The following is an 18,955-nucleotide window of genomic DNA, read 5'->3' as shown; positions in this document are numbered from 1 at the left end:
GTTGATGCTTTGAGATTTTACTTGAGAAGTGTGTGCAACAACTGGACATTGTGTGTTGTGTTTTGACAACAATGTGATGTGTAATTGACATCAGAGTGTAAAGAATGAAAGTCAGAGTATAATGCAGATAAGGGAGTGTGAAGTAGTGCCAAATTGGGTCGAATTTTCGCTTTTTGTGTGTTAACAATTGTGAAAAACTGTAACAACTGAGAAAAACTGTAAGTGTGCTGACGACTGCTGTGTATACTCCTCCCTGTTCCCTGCAGAGAGAGGAAAATTTACATTTCTTGATTTAGAGCTGTAATATTTGCACCCAGTGTTTTAAAGTTTTTTTGGTATTAACAGCACTGCTGAAATCTATTACTGTAATATACCCAGAAACACATAAAGGCAAACAAATCTGGTGGTGGTTTCATTGGAAGCAAGGGCAATGTCCTCTAGCGCAGCTATATCATTAGATAATGTATCCTTAAGGTGTTTAGGGCCAAGTATTAGAACCTCTGCTTTATCAGAGTTTAATAAGAGTAAATTGCAGGTCATCAACGTTATTATGTCCTGAATATGCTTGGAATTGAGTTAATTGAGTCTGTTCTGGTTTTATTGACAAGTATAACTGGGTGTCTTCCACATAGCAGTATGTCCTGATAATTTTCCTAATGGAAGCATATATAATCAGAATAAAATTGAGCCAAGCACAGAGCATACACCATGAAACACCATGGTTAACTTTGGATGATTGATCATTAATTTGCACAAATTGGAATCGACTTGAAAAATATGATTTAAACCAGTTTGGGGCTGTGATATTGATTAATATGTATTTTCCCAGTTATCTGTACAACTTAGCTGAGAGAGGGTTATATATTTTCACAAAATTCGAGGAGCTAATTGAGTAAGAGTGTTGTTTATTGTCTCTTTGTCATCTATAGCTACAACATGATTCTAATATGGTAGAGTTATTTTCTCACTGTACAATTGTTTTCCATATAGTCAGTCTGGGTCACTGTGGTCAGCTGCACATCATTGCAGCATTAAGGAAGCACCTGCACCACCTCAACCTGCTGTAGCCAGTCTGAGAGCCTGACACAAGATCATCGTCTCTGGCATCACTTATAGTCCAGGCAAAGTAACCATTTTGGAGACAAAAATCGAACTAATTGTAAAAAAAATAGTTTCATTTTGATAGGAGTAAAGGAAAAAATAGCCCCATGGGGTGTATTGTTGCCTGGCCTTATTGGCACACATTGATGAGAATTAACCATATTTCCTCAACAAGGATTTCTTAGGACTTTTAGTATGTTGTTCTGGACACCTCATAAAATGATCAATGCTGAAATTTTTTTTTTACAATTAGTCGGTCGTAAAACGCTACTTTGCCTGGACTTTTACAGACCCGTTAAAGGGAAATTTGGCAAAGTTTTCAGGTTTGTGAATAGTGTTATAGCTACATGTGCTAATTGTTTAAGTGCCATGTGTTTTTTTAAACTAATGGGCCAATGTGCAGTGACATAAGATGAAAAGGCCAAACGATGAGCCAACATCAGGTAAATATTATTATATTTCATTTGAGAGAATCACCCATTTTCATGACCAAACCATATTTATGGTTTGCTCAATCATCCTTCATTATGTCTGTGCCTTTAGAGATTTGTTTGTAAGTGTTCTTCACATCTATTAAACATTAAATACATGACCAGATACATGAAGGACAAGGCTCTTTGTACGCCATGTCTTACTGAAGCGTTGCATTCATACTTCTATCCCCTCAGAGCAAAACTACATCATTGTTAAACTGAAACAATTGCAGCTGTGGAAATAGGTTGACCACAATGGTCCTTGGTACCTGATAACTAGTAATAATAAATCCTCACTTCGTCAGTGCTGCAGAAGTCAAATCAGAGTGATTTATTTCAACAGCTTAAACCTGCTTCATTTGAGATTATTCACCACCATCTAAAAGACTGAATACCTGGGTAACATTATTCATCTTTGTTTTTCACATCAAATCCATGCTGATACAGTTTACAAACACAGGGTGTGATCAGTCTTTATTATTATGTCATCATCTCATAAAACACTATTTCACATATTCGATGATAGAAGCAAAAGAAAAGTGAGAAAAAATAGACAAGAAAAAAAAACAAAAAAAAAACAACAGATCATTCTATTACAAAGACATTGCAAAAATCCACAGTCTTCGTCAGACATGTAAACGTGAAATCTCAATCGGCACAAACAAGCAAACATTCATGTAAGAATTTCATTAGGGCACTTACAGCTTCTGTTAGAATGGAGCAGATCAGTAGTACTGTGTGTTATTTATACCATTCTGATCTCACATGTTAACTTGGAAGGAAGAGTTAGTGATGTCAACTGCAGTACAAGTCGTGCATTTTACCTTTTGGTGCATTAATCTGCACTGGTTGGATCCGCTATAGAGGCCATGATAATTGAAAAACCCACATGACGTTCTAAGACCATTCAGTCACAGCACAGCTAGTTAAATGAAGGTTTGATTTTACTTGGTCACTGTGTCAGATTATTGGATCCATAATAGTTGCTGTGGTTGAAAGACATGGCAGACTTCACATAGAACACCAACCAAACACAAATCTCCTGCCTCTGCATGGCAATGAGGGTCTGTGTGATGTAGATACTTTCATCTGCACATGTCGGCAAGACTGTTAGTGCCAACACACAGTATTGTGAACCCATGCCGTGCAGTATAAACATAAGCACTTACACACCCAGACTATATTCCTGTGCAGTATTTCCATCTCCAGTAGATTCTATTAGTGGTTTTCCAGCGCAAACACATGGGGACACGTATAAGGCTGCCACATTATACCACCTGTTGATTGATGTCAAAATAATTTGAAAAGGTAGGAAATTCTGACATGCTAGTTTGTTGTTAGGTTGTGGTGCTTTGTCTCTCTTGCTACATTGCCTGTTTTGCCCTTTGACACTCAGCACTGGATAAAAAGATAAACTGTCATGTCTGACGCTTTTTTTACATTCTTAACAGTCTGTCAGGTCGGGACGAGATAATGCTTTCTGATCTTGACACATGATGCGTCTATAAGACGTGATTCTTGCTAGAATCAAGTTTCAAGACCTGAATTCAAGACACACAGAAATCAGGTATAATGAAGCTACTGTCTGGAGAACAGTTTATAGACAAAAAGGAATCGATTTCAATGGTGAAAATTTATTGAATGAATTTGTTGTTCCCAAGATCGAGAACACAGACAAGTCCCCTGGAACTATGCCACTAACTCCATGAGAGTAACCTGTTTAAGACTTTCAGAAAAAACAGTGGTTGTGTCGATAAATGCTATAGATATCGTTAGAAAGATCATGATAAGTCACGTGGTTCGGTTTCATTGGTATTATTGATGCAGTACAATTGTATCAATAGCTGTGTCACAATTATTGCGGTTGTCTTTTCAAGCCTGGATTTTAGAATGAGTACATTAGTGCTGTAAATTTGTCATTAAAACCAGGTTTGAACAAATTAGCACAAACTTAAAATTTCAACCCAACCAATGTAAAATAATCCCTAAATTATATTGTTGAACTCACATTCTGTTTATTCATTCTTCAAACAGCCTCACTTCTATCTCTGGTTTTCAAAGCGATACATTTCACATTACTTTGGAACTTTTAGACTCTTCTGTGTTGGACCTTGAACTACAGTTTACTTAAAGCACGCTCTTTGACGAGTTGAGAGCAGGACTTCTTAATTTAACGTTCAGATATTTTGGCTTGTGCCCAAAAAAGAAGCAGAAGAAAGGAGACATCAATGAGACCCAGGTCTTCATCATCCACATTGGAGGGAAATGTTTCAAATTGTGGCACCATGTTGTTTGTAGTTTGTATCAAAGATGCATCCCCACAAACACAGCAAAGTGGAGTCAGAAAAGCTTCACATTTTTGGCCATGCACATCGAGGTTTGTAAACATGAATATGTTTGGTACTTTAGACCACAGTGTGTATTTTCTTGTTTTTTGTGATGCCCAATTAACACTAGAATGGTTCAACTAGGATTGAACCCTTTGGCCAGAAAGAAATAGAGAGACAAAGAGAGAGAGAGAGTGCTTGATTCGTACTTGATGCATGTTTGCATAAGTGGACATTGGTTAAAAGTCTGTACTTTGGAGGTTCTGGTGGATAAACAGGACAGGAATTCGATTTTCTTCCACGCTTTAGGGAACATCTTCCCCATCTCGCTGCTCAATAGGTTCCACTCTCTGAAACAGGAGGAATGACTCCCACACAGCCAGGCACTAAAGAGAAGAGAAGACACATCCTCAGCATTTGTCTAGCATTCTATGCACATTATGACGTGCTGAAATAGTAAATAACATTATCCCGATTTCAATGCTTTTTTTTGGTAATATTAAAATAAGCGTTCAGTATTACGTTTTAGCATATCTGGTTATTCTCATCTGTGAAACACTTTAATTGAATTTAACTGTATGAAAGGTGAATGCTATGAAAATGTACAAATTATAAAAACAGACAAATAACGCTTGAGTGATACAAATAATTTGGTAATCATGGTGGTGCCCCTAGTGTGCAGGGCTTTCCTCTGATCAGTCAGACAGTCTGAAGTTGTAAAACTTCAGTGTGGGCTTGTATCTTATTTCATGTACAGTATATTGGCTGTTCATTTAATCAATTAAAAGTGTGGCAGAAATAAAGTCAATGGTACAAGTATATATTGCTGTACAATATCTCTTTTATGTCCAGTCTATTAAGGCATGATCTTACAGCTTAAATATGAGAACAAAAATATAAATTAGAGTCACAGGTGGGGTATCGTAGTCGACTATAAGCCCCTTGAGACAGCTTGAACCAACTCCCAAGGCAAGTCATAAATGTAAAAAAGCAACTCAGACATAAAAAAAGAAATCTCATTATAAGCCATTCATTTCAAAGATAAACATATCCTATGAAGTGGTCCTTTACAGCTCTACGCCTGTCAGATCATCGTCGACACAATGATCCGAGAGGGAATACAACATGAAAATAGCAGATACAGCATGTGACACTGCTGACAAGCATCATGGGAACTCTCAAGAAAAAAAAATAGATCAAGTATGTCGTGCTTTAAAAGAGAAATATCTTTTTGGGGCTTTCTTTAGGTAAAAGAAAAACCAGTGTACCTCGTCTGCAATGAGACAAAAGGCCATTCTGGGGCAGCATTAGAGCTGGAAACATGCAGCTTAACTGGATGAATTAAAAGGACAACAGCTCCTCAATAAAGTTAACAGTGGTGTCAAACAAGCAGTTTTCACAAGACCACATTCTGACTGGGACAATATTTAAACAGAAGCGTTTTGCAGTCAGCATATTAATAGCTAAGAAACAGATAAGTTGTTTAAAAGGAGAATTTGTGAAGTAGCCTGTTGATTTTGGGGAGCCGCTGTGACCAGGCAAAGTATCATCAGGGTTCTGTCAAAGTATGAGGAAGGTTCTCACATGACTACCCTACATCTTCTCTCCAGGTTCACTTTTAATCAGTCTCTCCTTAGTTTCTCACTCCATTGCCATAACAGCAGTGAAAGCACATTATTGCACTGACAGAAGCATTGAGTGCCATTATGTGAGTTTGCATGTGTGTATTTGTGCATGTGTGGTAGACAACTTGACAAAGCAAATCACGTTTTATTGCAAAGGAGCAGTTATCTAGATAACAGGAGAGGCAGGAAGCCATGCAACCAGAAAGTGAAAATGACAAGCACTCACCTACAGCACAGACACACTGAAAAGTCAATCTATGAACTTGGGTTCCACTCTGTCAGCACACATCAATAGTGAAGTCAGTTTTTCCAAGGTAATAGCAGTTTGTTTAGAGGCTGCAATAAGTCAGATCCTTGGCCCGTCAACTCTCTATTTAACAGCCAATTTTTCTCAATAGCATCCACAGAACCTTGGTGGCACTGTGGAAGTGCAGGCTGGAGCTTTGGTCATAGAAATGAAGAGGAGGCAGAAATGCCATTGGTGACATTTGGCTTTATTAAAAGTAAACACCTCCGGGTAAAAAAGGAGGGAGAGGTAAGACGGTGTCAGGCCTAGAATGAAAATATATATACACTATATATATATATATATATGCTGTATATAGATACACATACACACTATATACTACATTTGTTCCACCACAAATTTATATTGATACTAACATTTTTTAAACAAAATAATGCCTCTCTATTTTGGTTTAATGGTTTTCCATGCTGTTTCTCTCACCGTTTCTCACATTGACCATCTTTCAGAGCAAGACTGACTGCAGCACCTGGAAAACTCTTTGGTGGTCCATTGCAAACATCTGTTACGTTTTACCATCCTTGCCACCAATGTAAAATACTGCATGAACTCTAGAGATGCTGCTTTCATTGTGCTCATTAGAGCAGGTAAATGATGAAGTAAGTATGAAGAACAAACTCTTTTAATATTTAACCTAGAATTTAAGTTAGCGTATGCTAAATGTATACATGACATGGATCCCTAATGTGATATACACAGAATCATCAGTCATGTTTTTATGGTTCTTATGATCTCCCCTGGTTCCACTTTGCTACAAACAATCACTACTGCAGCAGCAGGATTTGATCTTAAGGTCGGTATTTATATAACCCAATCTAGTCTTGACCACTCAAACCTCTTTACAGTACAGTTTTTGCCATTCACCCATTCACCAATACTTTCATACAGTGCATCTAAGGGCAGCAATTTTTTTCTACGAGGAATGAGCAATTGGGGTTCAGTATCTTGCCCAAGGAAACTTCCACATGCAGATGGGAGACTGGTATCGAACAACAGACCTTTTGGTTGCCAATGGACTGAATTTTTTTTTACATTTTGACCTAAAGTCCACACTGCTCTAGAATTCTTAACTCTAAAAAGTTTCTGTATTCTGCAGTGAAATGTTTGTCTGTTAACAGAATTGTTGTAAAAGAAGAAATAAGTTATTTCAAGTGCTGAAAATACGTTTTCATTTCACACTGGCAACAGCAATTGAGATGACAAAACAGATTAACAATACCTCTGTTACCGAGTGTAGCACTACCCTTGGAAGTTTTCATAAGAAGCCTTTCATGGCACATTTCAATTTCTAGCAGTGCAGATAATATACAAAATAATTGTTAGAAACTGCTTATCAACAAAATAATGTGATTAAAAGTTAGTAACAATTCTTTCCTTCGCAGCATAACTTTAGATTCTAAGAACTGGTGCTTTTGGCAGCACAGACAGGGGGTGTTTCTAACAAAGCAGATTTTGATTTTCCAGCGGAGAACTAAATCTGTCCACAGAGCTATGGATTTAACAGGCTGTTGACTCAGCACCCTCTTCTTTATGGAAAACTACAGAGAAAGCCAAGATACAAGGAAATTGTAGCACATTAATCTGACAGCAACAAAAAGAGTGTGACACGAAAATAGGATTGATTCACTTCCAGTTAACACAGTACAATAATTAATGGTCTAGTACTGAAGCTTCTGAGTGGTTGGAGTCTTTTTTACACACAGTCTAATACTTACTGTTCAATCCCTTACTGTATGCCCAAAAAAAGTTTGTTTCATATTTTTCAGTACTTGGCAATTCACTGCGATGCTCTTTCTGGTGAGAATTCTCCTAATTCAGTTCAATTATTGTTCATTTGTATAGCGCCAAATCACAATATGCATTATCTCAATACCCTTTATATAGTAAGGTCACAAACCTTACAGTATTACAGAGACACCCAACAGTTCCCACAATGAGCTAACATTTGGCGACCGTTGAGATACAATAACTCCCTCTACAGGGACAAGCCTCTCTAGAACAACAAGACTCAGCGTGACTCTGTCATTTTGTACTAAGGCCCATATACTGTATATTTCTATTCAAGTGTATGGGAAAGTGGTCTCAGACTGTAAAACTCTATTCTGTGTATTCAATCAAATGTTGCGACACATTTTGAACTCAGGTCCATGTATAGGAAAGTATCCAATCGGTTGTACATTATATGTTATCAAAATAAAATTGGCCCAAAGCATGCTAGAATCGCAGGCCATTTAATCCAAGGCAGTAACATCACTTGGAAACAGCAGGGCATCGACCCTCTCACAGCAGGTGAAAATGACTCACGGTCAACTTATGCTCTCTGAAGGTACATCTGAGTGGTTCTATGCAGAGAATGATGTCATGGCTCAGTGCTCTGGGGGAGAAAATGTGCACACCTTCCAAAAATGTAATGTTGTCAGAACTTCCGCTTCAACAAATCTGATTATTACATTTAAATATGGTAAGAAGTTGTACCCATAAACACAAAACAAACTGCCTCTTTAATGCAGCTAAACAATCCCTGTGCCTGTTTGTCTTAGTGCAATCTGGACAGGCATCATTTCAGTTAAGGTGTTCCAGTTAGCCTCTTCAGCACCTGCACTAATCAGTCACATTAGCTAGTGTGTGTCTTACAGCTCAGCAAAAAAAAACAACACACAGACTGAACTAATAACAATTTACATTTCAGTCAAGCCGTCAGTGGTTTGTTAAATCTTTTTTTCCATCTTATAAGCCTCCAAATTCTGAGATACTTTATTTGGGATCAAATGCTACATTATACTGTAAGAGCTGTCCAGTACAGGGTTTCAAAAGATATTCCATATTTATGATGACAGTAAAATAATTTTGAAATATAACGAACATCCTCACATTTCTATCAATCCCATTGTACAGCAGAGGTCACCATGGTATTACTGCCAAGACTACCTTTGCCAGTCATGGTGATTTTAGAATGCTTATTTGGCTGCTCTAATATTAAATAAAAAAACAAATGTCATCACTGCAGTGGCTAACATCAAATTATGCTGTCTCTCAAATTATTAAATCCTTTTCAAATTCAGATCTATAATGTTCTTGGGCTCTCAGATGTATTAACTAAGTGGGTTGAATATCTGCTGGTTATTTTAGTCTTTAATAGCACTTGTGAAATGCATGTCAAGCAGGGGCATGGCCTTATCTAATGTCATCAGCGACATCAAAGGGTTGTGTTGTGATGGATGACATCCCCACCCCCTCCAAGTTAGCAGATGGGCCATGAGCTAAACTAAAATATCAAACAAAAGTACACTTTGTAGACTGCACAAGCAAAATTACGAAGCGTATTGACATATTTTTGTACAGTGGGCGGAAGTTGTGAAGTCAATCATGATTCATATTTATATAAAGTCATTGGTCTTAATTCTAAAGAAAATATGGCTACCATGGAAACAGAAAGTGCCGTTTTCAGTTTAAAATAAACTGGTGCAGTGCCACTTAGAAATCATTTAGATCTTCTTATACATCATTTGATAGAGTCAATGAAAGTGTCTCAAGGGCGACACAACAGCGGAATCACATGGCAAGCCTGAGCATTAACACACACACGCAGGCACGCACACACGCAAATTGATGCACTGTATAATTTGAAGGTCCTGACTTTCTATTTGAAGTGCCTGGAGATACTGTATATTATGATTTTGTGCAATACCAATAAAATATAATGGAAGTGAGAGCTGGTGACAAGTGGTCACTCAGAGACACATGAGAAGATACAGTCTGATGTCTGTGAGAAATGACAGACTCAAAAGGAGTCCACTTGTAATCTGATCCCCCACATATAAACAGAACACTGCTGAGTGCCCTAAGAATATTTTGCATCTCCCTCACTTTATCCCCTTAACAAAAGGAATACATGATCTATGTACAACACTTCTCACCACTGACTGGTGTAAGTCGAGGTAAGAAATATCACTGAGATATTGGTCTGGGTGAGTTTGCTTTACTGATGTCACTGTAAACTTTACATGAACCCAGGTGTCTGGGAACAGCAGCTTACCATCCTCTTCCTGTTCACAAGTGAACTCAATGAGAGATTTTTTGTATTGTATCTTCTGAATGACGGGATACAAAAGCAGTGCAGTTTGGTTAAAGGGTTTGAAGCCTTTGTCAGGGTGATCTGAGCAAATGATCCATGTACAAGCTACAGTCAAGGAAATGGATGAACCCATTGCTTCAATTCATATCTAATGTGATGTGACAGAGGTTATCTAAGGAACGGGTAAGTTTGTCCTGCTATCCACTTCATACCAACCGTCCCCTTCCTGCTCCTCTGTCACCCAGTGTTATTGCTACAAGCATGTCATATGAGAATACCTGTCAGGAGGACTTGACAGTTAAATGGATGATTTGGTGGCGTTCAAATGTTCAAATCCCTTAAGATGTCAAGTTTTTGCTGACAAAAGGCCTGCAGATAACCATTTTCATAATACACTAATGCATACGATTATTTAGTAGGTTAATTTTAATCAATATTCAAATTGTCTTATTTCCTTCATCTTGCTTTTTAAAAGTCTTTCATTCTCCCCCACCCTCCACAACAGTCCTCACCCAATCTTGTTTCTTTGTGCGCTCATTCATCCTCCGTCTCTATTTCCCTTCCACCCAAACTAGGTGGTATAAAACCCTTCTAGGTGCAGGTTACTTATTAGATTCTCATAGGCCGTCTCTCTGTGCTCCACTCCAATAAATCATTCACAGGCCCCATGGCAACAATAGCCCACATCTGCATCTGAATAACAATATCAGCAAATGGGAATGAGTTATCATATTCATTTGGATCATTCTCACGAGGGCACCAGGATTTATTGTTTGATCTCAATGCATCTATGGAATGTATGGAAAACATTAGTGTCAAATAAATTTCAAAATCACATCAGTTAGTTTGGTGAGTAGGTTTGAATCTAGGAGCTCTGCGAAATTAGTCACAAAGATAAAATGTAGTTGATGTGGTTATCAAAGTCAGAAATGTGTAAAACAAATAAATAATAACAACAATACAGATGTATTGGGAAAGTAGGAGGCCAGTAAGCAGGGATGTTAATAATGAGGTTTAAACATTATCTTCCTGTTTTATGAAGTGATAAATGCCTTCAACAAGTTAATTAAACTTCGATAATATTCATAAAATCAAAACCAATGCCCAAAATTTAAAGACTAAGGGTATAACATTAAAAATGAAAAAGCTGTGAGCATTTTTTGAAATAATTTAATTAATATAAAACATCTTTCTAGAGAGGCATATAAAATTCAGAAGTGCTGACTTTATCATAGCTCTTAGCCAGTGTCACTATAGTCCATTATAAAATTCAGGGAATGTTAGCTCAAATCATAAATGAAATGACTGTTGAAGACAAAAACTATGCAAGCTGTAATAAAAAGAAAACACAAAAAAACAGGGTTGGCTTACAAGGTCAATGCCAAAACAAAGAAACTACATGTTGTGCTTGTAGATATTTACTGCTGCGTTTACCTCATGTACTGTAACAGTGTCCTTGTCTTCTGTCAAAGCAATTATCTACGCACAGACATATATATCTGTTCATGTAGGCGCTCTGATGTAGCGTGAGCAATTTTGTGTCAATTGGACAATGTTAACACAACTTAATTTTCACACTGATCAGTAGGTGGCGCTATGACCCTGAACTAATATTTATATGTGGAGCTGTTCAGATCAGTATTGTGATCATAGGTCAGTAGTTTGGAGCCGGTTGGATAATGCAGAGTGGATTAACAAAGTACTTCCTGTTTCCTGGTGAATCAGTAGGTGGCGCTATGACACTGAGGAAATATTGACACATAGAGCTGTTCAGGCTTGTACTCTTATCATGTGACAGAAGTTTGGTAGTGATAGGACAATGCACAGTGTAATTATGAAAACATCGTGTCCTTTGGCGAAGGATGATCCTTCGCCAAACATCAATGTTTATTTATTATTACGCACAGACATATAGATCTGTTCAAGTAGGCGCTCTGATGTAGCGTGAGAAATTTTGTGTCAATTGGACAATGTTTCAGCAACTTAATTTTCACACTGATCAATAGATGGCGCTATGATCCTGAACTAATATTCATATATGGAGCTGTTCTATTCAGGATTGTGATCATAGGTCAGTAGTTTGGAGCCGGTTGGATAATGCAGAGTGGATTAACAAAGTACTTCCTGTTTCCTGGCGAATCAGTAGGTGGCGCTATGACACTGAGGAAATATTGACACATAGAGCTGTTCAGGCTTGGACTCTGAGCATGTGACAGAAGTTTTGTAGTGATAGGACAATGCACAGTGGAGTTATGATAACATCGTGTCCTTTGGCGAAGGAAAATCCTTCGCCGCACATCAATGTTTACACGGTTTGAGGAAACGTCACAATTCTGACCATGATCTAATGACTTGACTGATCTGATTTGAGCTGTATATTGTAAATCAGCCAGGAGCAGTTCATCAAAGTATAAAACATGTCACTTCCTGTAGCCACCAGGGGGCGCTGTAATTTCAAGTCATAATTTCTGTGTAGATGTCATCAGGATGGCACCCTTGTCTTACATGTCTAGTTTGGACTCGATTGGACAATGTATGTCCGAGATACAGAACCTCGTGTTTTGATGGCGTTTAATCAAACTCAAGACGCCACGCCACGGTCACACGGTGTGACGAAAGGTCAATCTCTTAATCACTTTTTATCTCCATCTTGTTGTGATGGCACTGATCTTAATTTGAAGTTAATCTGATGAAAGCCCTGGGACAAGTGCATCAAGTAAAAATGTGGAATATGGAAAAAAAATGGCCACTTAATCCAAAATGGCGGCCTCCCTGTTTGGTCAAGCATACCTATCCAAGATATTTTTTTGTTTGTTATGAAACGACACATGTCCCGATAGATTTGTATAAATGTCGGCCATCGTAGTGCCGGGGTTGCCCTATAGGGGGCGCTGGTCAGTTTTTTTGCCACGCCCATTTCTTAAAACCATATGAATATCTTCAGGGGGGGGCTGTTGTTACACACATGTAGTTTGAGAGAGATAGAATCATGAACACTGAAGTTACAGCAATTTCGTGTTTCACGGCGAGTTGATGAACTTTAATGCCACGCCATTCATATGGCGTTTGACGAAAAGTCACGGTAATCTTATGTCTTCATTGTCAATGTCTTGGGACCCATTTGATACAGTTTGACATGGTTGAGGTCAGTGGATGAGGAGAAATTCATCCAAGTGTAAGACAAGCTAAAAACAAGACATTTCCTGTTGCCACCAGGGGGCGCTGCGGTTTTAAGTCATCATTTATGCATAGATGTCATCAGGCGGGGACTATTGTCTTACATGTCTAGTTTGGACTTGATTGGAACATGTATGTCCGAGATACAGATGCCCGTGTTTTGATGGCGTGTAACCAATTTTTAACGCCATGCCACGGTCACACGGTGTGATAAAAAAAAAATCCCTCAATCATTTTTTATCTCCATCTTGTTGTGATGACACTCATCTGAATTTGAAGTTGATCTGATGAAAGCCCTGGGACAAGTACGTAAAAGTAAAAATGTGGGATATTGCCAAAATGGCCACTAAAAGCAAAATGGCGGACTTCCTGTTGCGTTTTTCATAATGCTCCATGAGACTTTTTTTCATGACTGGTCACGATACACCTATATCCAGATTTTGATGAAAATCCGTTATGTGGAAACCTAGGGGCTGGTTCCAGGGGGCGCTGTAGAGCCATTTTGCCACGCCCAATTCCAATTACTCCAGAATACTAAAATATCCGCAGACCTTGAATTTCCTGCAAAGTTTCATAACTTTTTGAGCATGTCTAGACCCTGAAAAAGTCCCCCAAAGGGAAATAATAATATCTAGGGCTACGTTGTAGCACTTGCGGGCCCGAGCACCCGCACGTTGAAGCCTGTTGCGGTCGGTGGAGAGAGCGATCGATGACCAAGCGCACATCATCGATCGAGCATGCACTTCTCCACGTTGCATGCGTTTTGCGCTCTGCGGCAGTAGGTTTGCCAGTAGGTGGCGCCATCACAGTTATTACGCACAGACATATATATCTGTTCATGTAGGCGCTCTGATGTAGCGTGAGCAATTTTGTGTCAATTGGACAATGTTAACACAACTTAATTTTCACACTGATCAGTAGGTGGCGCTATGACCCTGAACTAATATTTATATGTGGAGCTGTTCAGATCAGTATTGTGATCATAGGTCAGTAGTTTGGAGCCGGTTGGATAATGCAGAGTGGATTAACAAAGTACTTCCTGTTTCCTGGTGAATCAGTAGGTGGCGCTATGACACTGAGGAAATATTGACACATAGAGCTGTTCAGGCTTGTACTCTTATCATGTGACAGAAGTTTGGTAGTGATAGGACAATGCACAGTGTAATTATGAAAACATCGTGTCCTTTGGCGAAGGATGATCCTTCGCCAAACATCAATGTTTACATGGTTTGAGGAAATGTCACAATTCTGACCTTGATTCAATGACTTGACTGAGTTCATTTGAGCTGTATATCTTAAAGCAGCCAGGAGCAGTTCATCAAAGTATAAAACATGTCACTTCATGTTGCCACCAGGGGGCGCTGTGATTTCAAGTCATAATTTCTGTGTAGATGTCATCAGGATGGCACCCTTGTCTTACATGTCTAGTTTGGACTCGATTGGACAATGTATGTCCGAGATACAGAACCTCGTGTTTTGATGGCGTTTAATCAAACTCAAGACGCCACGCCACGGTCACACGGTGTGACGAAAGGTCAATCTCTTCATCACTTTTTATCTCCGTCTTGTTGTGATGGCACTGATCTTAATTTGAAGTTAATCTGATGAAAGCCCTGGGACAAGTGCATCAAGTAAAAATGTGGAATATGGAAAAAAAATGGCCACTTAATCCAAAATGGCGGCCTCCCTGTTTGGTCAAGCATACCTATCCAAGATATTTTTTTGTTTGTTATGAAACGACACATGTCCCGATAGATTTGTATAAATGTCGGCCATCGTAGTGCCGGGGTTGCCCTATAGGGGGCGCTGGTCAGTTTTTTTGCCACGCCCATTTCTTAAAACCATATGAATATCTTCAGGGGGGGGCTGTTGTTACACACATGTAGTTTGAGAGAGATAGAATCATGAACACTGAAGTTACAGCAATTTCGTGTTTCACGGCGAGTTGATGAACTTTAATGCCACGCCATTCATATGGCGTTTGACGAAAAGTCACGGTAATCTTATGTCTTCATTGTCAATGTCTTGGGACCCATTTGATACAGTTTGACATGGTTGAGGTCAGTGGATGAGGAGAAATTCATCCAAGTGTAAGACAAGCAAAAAACAAGACATTTCCTGTTGCCACCAGGGGGCGCTGCGGTTTTAAGTCATCATTTATGCATAGATGTAATCAGGCGGGGACTGTTGTCTTACATGTCTAGTTTGGACTTGATTGGAACATGTATGTCCGAGATACAGATGCCCGTGTTTTGATGGCGTGTAACCAATTTTTAACGCCATGCCACGGTCACACGGTGTGATAAAAAAAAAATCCCTCAATCATTTTTTATCTCCATCTTGTTGTGATGACACTCATCTGAATTTGAAGTTGATCTGATGAAAGCCCTGGGACAAGTACGTAAAAGTAAAAATGTGGGATATTGCCAAAATGGCCACTAAAAGCAAAATGGCGGACTTCCTGTTGCGTTTTTCATAATGCTCCATGAGACTTTTTTTCATGACTGGTCACGATACACCTATATCCAGATTTTGATGAAAATCCGTTATGTGGAAACCTAGGGGCTGGTTCCAGGGGGCGCTGTAGAGCCATTTTGCCACGCCCAATTCCAATTACTCCAGAATACTAAAATATCCGCAGACCTTGAATTTCCTGCAAAGTTTCATAACTTTTTGAGCATGTCTAGACCCTGAAAAAGCCCCCCAAAGGGAAATAATAATAATAATAATAATAATAATAATAATAATAATAATAATAATAATAATAAAAATCCTTACAGATTCAATAGGGCCTCTCACCATTCGGTGCTCGGGCCCTAACTAGGGCTACGTTGTAGCACTTGCGGGCCCGAGCACCCGCACGTTGAAGCCTGTTGCGGTCGGTGGAGAGAGCGATCGATGACCAAGCGCACATCATCGATCGAGCATGCACTTCTCCACGTTGCATGCGTTTTGCGCTCTGCGGCAGTAGGTTTGCCAGTAGGTGGCGGCATCACTATTATTACGCACAGACATATATATCTGTTCATGTAGGCGCTCTGATGTAGCGTGAGCAATTTTGTGTCAATTGGACAATGTTAACACAACTTAATTTTCACACTGATCAGTAGGTGGCGCTATGATCCTGAACTAATATTCATATATGGAGCTGTTCTATTCAGGATTGTGATCATAGGTCAGTAGTTTGGAGCCGGTTGGATAATGCAGAGTGGATTAACAAAGTACTTCCTGTTTCCTGGCGAATCAGTAGGTGGCGCTATGACACTGAGGAAATATTGACACATAGAGCTGTTCAGGCTTGGACTCTGACCATGTGACAGAAGTTTTGTAATGATAGGACAATGCACAGTGGAGTTATGATAACATCGTGTCCTTTGGCGAAGGAAAATCCTTCGCCGCACATCAATGTTTACACGGTTTGAGGAAACGTCACAATTCTGACCATGATCTAATGACTTGACTGATCTGATTTGAGCTGTATATTGTAAATCAGCCAGGAGCAGTTCATCAAAGTATAAAACATGTCACTTCCTGTAGCCACCAGGGGGCGCTGTAATTTCAAGTCATAATTTCTGTGTAGATGTCATCAGGATGGCACCCTTGTCTTACATGTCTAGTTTGGACTCGATTGGACAATGTATGTCCGAGATACAGAACCTCGTGTTTTGATGGCGTTTAATCAAACTCAAGACGCCACGCCACGGTCACACGGTGTGACGAAAGGTCAATCTCTTAATCACTTTTTATCTCCATCTTGTTGTGATGGCACTGATCTTAATTTGAAGTTAATCTGATGAAAGCCCTGGGACAAGTGCATCAAGTAAAAATGTGGAATATGGGAAAAAAATGGCCACTTAATCCAAAATGGCGGCCTCCCTGTTTGGTCAAGCATACCTATCCAAGATATTTTTTTGTTTGTTATGAAACGACACATGTCCCGATAGATTTGTATAAATGTCGGCCATCGTAGTGCCGGGGTTGCCCTATAGGGGGCGCTGGTCAGTTTTTTTGCCAGGCCCATTTCTTAAAACCATATGAATATCTTCAGGGGGGGGCTGTTGTTACACACATGTAGTTTGAGAGAGATAGAATCATGAACACTGAAGTTACAGCAATTTCGTGTTTCACGGCGAGTTGATGAACTTTAATGCCACGCCATTCATATGGCGTTTGACGAAAAGTCACGGTAATCTTATGTCTTCATTGTCAATGTCTTGGGACCCATTTGATACAGTTTGACATGGTTGAGGTCAGTGGATGAGGAGAAATTCATCCAAGTGTAAGACAAGCAAAAAACAAGACATTTCCTGTTGCCACCAGGGGGCGCTGCGGTTTTAAGTCATCATTTATGCATAGATGTCATCAGGCGGGGACTATTGTCTTACATGTCTAGTTTGGACTTGATTGGAACATGTATGTCCGAGATACAGATGCCCGTGTTTTGATGGCGTGTAACCAATTTTTAACGCCATGCCACGGTCACACGGTGTGATAAAAAAAAAATCCCTCAATCATTTTTTATCTCCATCTTGTTGTGATGACACTCATCTGAATTTGAAGTTGATCTGATGAAAGCCCTGGGACAAGTACGTAAAAGTAAAAATGTGGGATATTGCCAAAATGGCCACTAAAAACAAAATGGCGGACTTCCTGTTGCGTTTTTCATAATGCTCCATGAGACTTTTTTTCATGACTGGTCACGATACACCTATATCCAGATTTTGATGAAAATCCGTTATGTGGAAACCAAGGGGCTGGTTCCAGGGGGCGCTGTAGAGCCATTTTGCCACGCCCAATTCCAATTACTCCAGAATACTAAAATATCCGCAGACCTTGAATTTCCTGCAAAGTTTCATAACTTTTTGAGCATGTCTAGACCCTGAAAAAGTCCCCCAAAGGGAAATAATAATAACTAGGGCTACGTTGTAGCACTTGCGGGCCCGAGCACCCGCACGTTGAAGCCTGTTGCGGTCGGTGGAGAGAGCGATCGATGACCAAGCGCACATCATTGATCGAGCATGCACTTCTCCACGTTGCATGCGTTTTGCGCTCTGCGGCAGTAGGTTTGCCAGTAGGTGGCGCCATCACTATTATTAAGCACAGACATATATATCTGTTCATGTAGGCGCTCTGATGTAGCGTGAGCAATTTTGTGTCAATTGGACAATGTTAACACAACTTAATTTTCACACTGATCAGTAGGTGGCGCTATGACCCTGAACTAATATTCATATATGGAGCTGTTCTATCCAGGATTGTGATCATAGGTCAGTAGTTTGGAGCCGGTTGGATAATGCAGAGTGGATTAACAAAGTACTTCCTGTTTCCTGGCGAATCAGTAGGTGGCGCTATGACACTGAGGAAATATTGACACATAGAGCTGTTCAGGCTTGGACTCTGACCATGTGACAGAAGTTTTGTAGTGATAGGACAATGCACAGTGGAGTTATGATAACATCGTGTCCTTTGGCGAAGGAAAATCCTTCGCCGCACATCAATGTTTACACGGTTTGAGGAAACGTCACAATTCTGACCATGATCTAATGACTTGACTGATCTGATTTTAGCTGTATATTGTAAATCAGCCAGGAGCAGTTCATCAAAGTATAAAACATCTCACTTCCTGTAGCCACCAGGGGGCGCTGTAATTTCAAGTCATAATTTCTGTGTAGATGTCATCAGGATGGCACCCTTGTCTTACATGTCTAGTTTGGACTCGATTGGACAATGTATGTCCGAGATACAGAACCTCGTGTTTTGATGGCGTTTAATCAAACTCAAGACGCCACGCCACGGTCACACGGTGTGACGAAAGGTCATTCTCTTAATCACTTTTTATCTCCATCTTGTTGTGATGGCACTGATCTTAATTT

The 18,955-nt window shown here is 39.6% G+C and overlaps 1 protein-coding gene across 1 annotated transcript in view; it reads right to left on the bottom strand.

Moving 5' to 3' along the window:
• Positions 1-2,031: 2,031 nt before the first annotated feature.
• Positions 2,032-18,955, bottom strand: part of snx7 (sorting nexin 7) — a 77,026-nt gene continuing 60,102 nt past the window's right edge. The window contains exon 9 of the mRNA XM_062379326.1: positions 2,032-4,287. Coding sequence (XP_062235310.1) covers positions 4,207-4,287 — 81 coding nt within the window. The 3' untranslated portion in view covers positions 2,032-4,206. The remainder of the gene's footprint in view (positions 4,288-18,955) is intronic.

The sequence above is a fragment of the Platichthys flesus genome, chromosome 21 (genome assembly GCF_949316205.1).
Source record: "Platichthys flesus chromosome 21, fPlaFle2.1, whole genome shotgun sequence".
Classification (NCBI taxonomy): domain Eukaryota; kingdom Metazoa; phylum Chordata; class Actinopteri; order Pleuronectiformes; family Pleuronectidae; genus Platichthys; species Platichthys flesus.
Note: the sequence above shows the minus strand (reverse complement) of the source record. Positions and strands in the feature narration are given on the sequence as shown.